The sequence below is a fragment of the Lottia gigantea genome (genome assembly GCF_000327385.1).
Source record: "Lottia gigantea unplaced genomic scaffold LOTGIsca_162, whole genome shotgun sequence".
NCBI classification, from domain to species: Eukaryota; Metazoa; Mollusca; class Gastropoda; family Lottiidae; genus Lottia; species Lottia gigantea.
In genome coordinates this window covers 40,155-45,801 of record NW_008708003.1, presented here as the reverse complement: position 1 = coordinate 45,801, position 5,647 = coordinate 40,155, and the positions used below count along the sequence as shown (strand labels likewise).

Here is a 5,647-nt window from a genome sequence, read left to right as displayed (position 1 = left end):
AAATATTCAACCTTCAGACAAACACTTCTTTTGAACTTTTTGAGGCGATACTAAATAATATCATCAAAATCTGTCAAGAATTGGGCCTTCTAGACTGTTTACAGACTAAAAATTGAACATGTTTTCAAGAACAAGGGCAATAACTCATACTAAATATTTTTCAATTTTTCTGATTTTCGATAGGGTTTATCCTTGGGTGATTACAAACACTTACACCAAGTTTCATCAAAATCTGTCAAGAATTGTGCCTTCTAGAGTGTTTACAAGGTATAATTGAATGCGTTTTCACGAACAGGGGCAATAACTCATACTAATTATATTTAGATCATTCTGATTTTGAATAGGGTTCATCATTGGGTGACAACAAACACTCTCACCAAGTTTCGTCAAAATTCATGAATTGCACCTTCAAGAAGAAGGACAATAACTCATAATAAATATTTTTCGATTTTTCTGATTTTCAATAGGGTTCATCCTTGGGTGATTACAAACAACCATGCCAAGTTTCGTCAAAATCAGTCAAGAATTGTGCTGTGTAGAGTGTTAACGAGCATTTGTGGACGGACGGACCGACGGACATTGGTTATGACAATATATGCCCCCCATTTCATGTGAGTATAAAAATGACAAAAGGCAAACTTGCTAGCTCTATCTCTGTGTTCACATAACCATATTCCCTGCCACGTGCCCATATTTAACTGTCCATCTGAGATGGGTATTGTCACACTGCTCCCCAATAATGCTGCTTTCACATGTGCTGGCTAAAATAAAAGATTAAAATACCAATATTGATATTGAATAAAGGTCTTTAACAGTTTTTTTTTATTAAAAAACTGAATTGATTTTCATAGTTTTACCAATATAAGGCAGCTAGTCGTTTCTCTGTAGTTTTTTTTTAGAATTAAATATTGAAATCTTTAGCTCAAGAATACATTTTACTCTAATAACCAAATATCAAAAATACAAAAAACCATCATAAACCAGATTAACTGGATTAGGAAAAATAATTTTGAGTGAAACATCTTGAAGGATATATATCATTAGGTATTAGGTCCTAAATGACTAGGGTCCTTGTTTTGGAAAAAAAAAAACAAAGATAAAATCCAGATTTTAAGAAATACATTAATATGAAAGGATAATACAACTAAATTAAAAAATCAACATAAGTGATTGAACAATCGGATGAATGAAACACTAAAATCAATCTGAATTGAGTTTTTGAGAAAATGACCCTGAAAAATTCTGGGAAAAATCAGATGAATAAAAGTGTATTTACCATGTCATCTGGTCCTTCACAAGAATGTTTGTATGGTAAGCCCTAAAAAATATAATTTTATCATATCATGCCTTGCTTCCAAATTTTTGGATATAGAATCAGGACAGCTAGTACTGAAAAATCAAGTTCCTTTCTCATATAAATTTGAGAAAAGTGTTGTCAAACTCAAAGACAGACTTCTATACAGTAATGTTTCTGCATTGATAAATGAAACCAAATTTAAACTTTTATCAGTGATCAAAACTAAAGATTTGAGGTGGAGGTTTGGATCTGAACCCGATTTCTAGGTACACACTGCATACTTAATATAAGTTAATAGTGCGGGCATGATATATCGGAGAATCAATGTATCTCTATACAACGTGCCACAAAACGCCTATCTTATCAGGAGGTTGTGTATCCATACTTGACAATGTCTCTAATTCCATAAAAAAGTGGTGATTACCATAACTTCAGTTATTACCAAACGTCACCATTTTTTATCGGCCGAATTTCCTTATAATCCCAAGCGGTAATCGGAATTCCAAGTGTCGTCTGCTAGAATGTAGTCCAACGAATGAAGTCACGTGATCAACTAGCGGATTCCGTGTCAGCAGAAAATTTCTATGGAACACAAAGTTGACCATATTCTTATGTTGTTTCAATAACTTTTAGCAATAAATCACGCTACATATCTTATTTTGTCAGTCACTATTTTATTTTTTAAAATCGTGGTTCTTTGAAAGAAATGTTACTAGTTATAATGAATTGATATTAAAGATAAATACTAAGAGAAGTTAATTATACCACCCGGTATCCATACAGCGTGTTTTTCTAGACTTATTTATAGATCAAACATTGTACACGAAAATAGGTGATGCATTCTGCCGCCATTGCAGAGTTGGTTGCTCATGAAACATGGGCAAAGTGAAGATTCATAAAGAAAATCGAAATAAACCAATTTTAATTATTTTGTAAAATATCTGAGGAAACATCTAAGACATAAAAAAAAATTTCGTTGTTTTAACTTTGACGAAATTCAGTGTTGAATCCTTATATCCACGAAAATAGGTTACACCACTGTACTAAACAGTTGCTGCAAATCTGCTCTTTGAAATGACAATCAGTTTTCAATTGTTTACACATTCAATATACTCGGGAGGGGGAGGGGATTTTGTTGATGCTAGAGTGCAATTTGAATCCCATACCTACCTGTGGGACTAGTTTATTCAGCATCATCTCCATATCTACCCTACAAAATAAAACATTAAATCATACATTTTAAAGCAAAAAACAAAACAATAGAGTTTTAGCTCTGTGGATTGATAGGTTCTGAAAAACTAGAAAACTCACCTGACATCTGAATCCCAACACTCATTTAACACTATGCTTGCTGATGTATGCTTTACTGAATTAAAAAAAAAAGAAAAATGAAAGCGTTAAGTTTTAATTTAAGCCATGTCGTTTTCTGGGTCTGGGTATAACAAATAGTGGACCATAACTCTGTAGAATGTAGGACCTTCTATAAGTTCTAATCAACTTCAAAAAAGCACAACAAAACTCACTATGAATATTCAGCAGACCCATTTTATATTGTTGTATTTCTGGTAAATTTGACACAATTTCATCTGTCACTTTATGACAACCCCTCTTCTTACTGCCTAAACTGAATTCTCTTTGGAACCACAGGCTGGCTTGAGCTTTGGCAGCCATCATAGAAATGGAGTTCCTTCCCTTGTCCTTGATGATTTTTTCCAGATAATACATTTATGTTCAAGACTACAGCTGTACTTCAACTATTGCATTATTTTTTTTTTATACAAAAATTACAACTCTCTTAAATATAGATCAGATCAATAACCCTCCTTAGGGGTTAATGCAAACTAGATAGCTTATTTTGATAAAATATTTCCCGTAAATACAGTCATAAAATAGGGAAAAAATTTGTTCATAGAAGTCTGTTACTTTTACGGTCTAAGGGAAGCTACTCTTGTTTCCGCAATAATTTTTCAGACCATGCTTGTTTATCATAAATTATGTAATGATGATATTATGACATTATTTTTAAATTTGATCTAATAGGCGTTATTCATTTTTTTCTTTTTACAAATTTTTAAAACATTAAATGGTGAAATGACATGTCTTGATTGGTAATGAGCCTTTTTCTTATGTATAAATAAATTTATTAGTGAAAAAATAAATCATAAATAAAATCATAGTGTGCTGAAAAGGTTGTCCATGAACCAGAAAAACAAAATATCTCAGAATATTGCACTCACATAGTTCATAGTTTAAACAATGTTTAAAAATTCATCCCAAAAGAGCTCTACTAAGACATGAGTGGTTAATTAGAGCACTAGTCAAATTAACAACCCTGACCAGGATTTCACCGATATTGACAAATCTTAGGTTTCTCAGGTTAGATTCAATTTCTTAGAGTCCACAAGGTAAATAATATTTTACTTCACTGATAATGATTGAAGTCATTACCATTTAAACAGTAGTCCCTCAAAACAGACTCTTCTGCAGAAAAATCATAATCGTATTTCTTCCAATTAAAGTTAATAGGCCTAGTATCACAAATAAAAGAGAAGGAAGAATCTTCTTGAATGTCTTTAACAATGGCAAGACTAGGTGCTAGTTTGAATGGAACATCTGAGATGGCTGTGATTGGTGTACGACCTCCATCAAGGGGCAGTGTGGTCTGCAATGAGGTAGGAAATACTGATGGCTGATTGGATAATACTGGAGCAGTCATGACCTAAAATGACAAAAATTCAAGACATAAATTCTTGATATACAGAAATTAAAAAAAAAAAAATGGAACAGCAAATTATCAATAGATATTTTAATTATAATTGATATTTATGTTTGATTTTCATTATTTTTTCCAATAATTTGACTTAGGCCTACTAACCCATAGTCAAATGTCTTCGACTAACCCCCTTTTAACCTGCCTCAGTCAAACGCGTTTGAATCAGCCTAATATTGATATTGGGTTAGTCATAAAACATTATTTTAAAATGGTCTAACATTTAACTTACCCTTAGTAGGTAGGCAAGTAGGTCTTAGTCAAATAATTGGAAAAAAGAATATTGAAATTAAAAAAAAATTTCAATTATAATTAAAATATCTATTGATAATTTGCTGTTATGAAGAATTAACTCTCACTCTTGGTCGAGGATATGAATACAGACAGCCATGCATTAGGAAAAAGGAACCAGGTTCTGGTGTGTATACTTGTTTATAAAATAATCTTTATTTGATTGTAATGTAGGCTGGTCAATCAATCCACTAATTATATTTTTCATTCCTTTATTTTGATAATATTTTGATTTTTATTTGATAATTTGATACCTGATCATATGTTGGAGGGGTATCTACTGAATTGGGGTCAAATGTGCCACCATTGATAGCTTCTCTATCTGATTGAGTTTCGCCTAAAACAAGGAATCCATCTTCATTGAGATCATTATCATTGCATTCTGGGTATTCTACAGGCTGTTGGCTAGGCACAGGATGAGTTATTTCTTTAATCTTAGAAATTAACGATGAAAACATTTTCTGTAAAACAAAATAATAATAAATATTTACATTAGCTATGATGATATTATCCATTTGACTTACAATACGCAAATTCGTGTGACATTCATATAAAAAAATTTTTCTATTTCTATCTTTTCTATTTATGGCAGTGTCTCAAGAAAAGACACGCCGACTTTTTAACTTTCAAACGAGGATAATTCTGGATATACATGAATTTTAACACTATTACTGTTCGGTGTATAAGGTAACTATCGGTACTGAAAAGACGGAAACTTTTTTGAGAAAACGAAACATCAATGAAACAAACCCTTTTAATTATTTTAAATTCTCACCTTATGTTTTAAGTTGTGGTCTTACAAATCATTCATTTTCAAACTTGACTTAGCCACAAGTTAATGACACGTAAGTTTATCGAAAAAATTGTGAAATATTCGACTTATTTACGTGTCTAAAAATAAAATTGATGTTTTGTATTTTTGTTTCTGGGTTATCTGCCCTTCCTCGCGATTACCCAGCTCTATTTCAGTTATGATTAACCAGCATCACAAATTTCTTATCAAGACTGATTTCTTAATAATCGCGACTAAAGCATTTGGCCATTCCCGCCATATTTATTTGTTTTCATCAATAAGTGGTAATTCTCAAAACAGTAGAAAAAAAATCTAATTTCTTTCAAGATCGACCATGGACAATTTTGCCAGACCAAGAATCAACGGAGCAATGCTTTCATCATATCAAGGACGTAACGTCTGCCTCCTTGGTGTAGCTAAATATGTAATATTATCTTATTTAAGTTATGCGTCACCTATTTTCGTGTACAATGTTTGATCTATAAATAATTCTAGA

At 31.9% G+C, this 5,647-nt stretch overlaps 3 protein-coding genes across 3 annotated transcripts in view; 1 reads left to right on the top strand and 2 right to left on the bottom strand.

Moving 5' to 3' along the window:
* Positions 1-644: 644 nt before the first annotated feature.
* Positions 645-2,947, bottom strand: LOTGIDRAFT_97744 (hypothetical protein; the record flags this gene model as incomplete). Its single annotated transcript, XM_009051250.1, has 5 exons — positions 645-761; positions 1,277-1,318; positions 2,468-2,507; positions 2,609-2,663; positions 2,821-2,947. Coding segments are annotated over 5 exons (381 nt in total), but the record flags the coding sequence as incomplete, so codon positions are not given.
* A 476-nt stretch (positions 2,948-3,423) lies between these two features.
* LOTGIDRAFT_238697 (hypothetical protein) lies at positions 3,424-5,280 on the bottom strand. The gene is made up of 3 exons (XM_009051253.1): positions 5,134-5,280; positions 4,613-4,819; positions 3,424-4,016 (listed from the first exon to the last, which is right to left on the bottom strand). Exons 2-3 carry the CDS (start codon positions 4,814-4,816, stop codon positions 3,720-3,722), a joined length of 501 nt encoding a protein of 166 aa, XP_009049501.1. The 5' UTR covers positions 4,817-4,819; positions 5,134-5,280; the 3' UTR covers positions 3,424-3,719.
* Positions 5,281-5,367: 87 nt separating this feature from the next.
* Positions 5,368-5,647, top strand: part of LOTGIDRAFT_238696 (hypothetical protein) — a 2,322-nt gene continuing 2,042 nt past the window's right edge. The window contains exon 1 of the mRNA XM_009051252.1: positions 5,368-5,575. Within this exon, the coding sequence (XP_009049500.1) occupies positions 5,486-5,575 (90 nt within the window). The 5' untranslated portion in view covers positions 5,368-5,485. The remainder of the gene's footprint in view (positions 5,576-5,647) is intronic.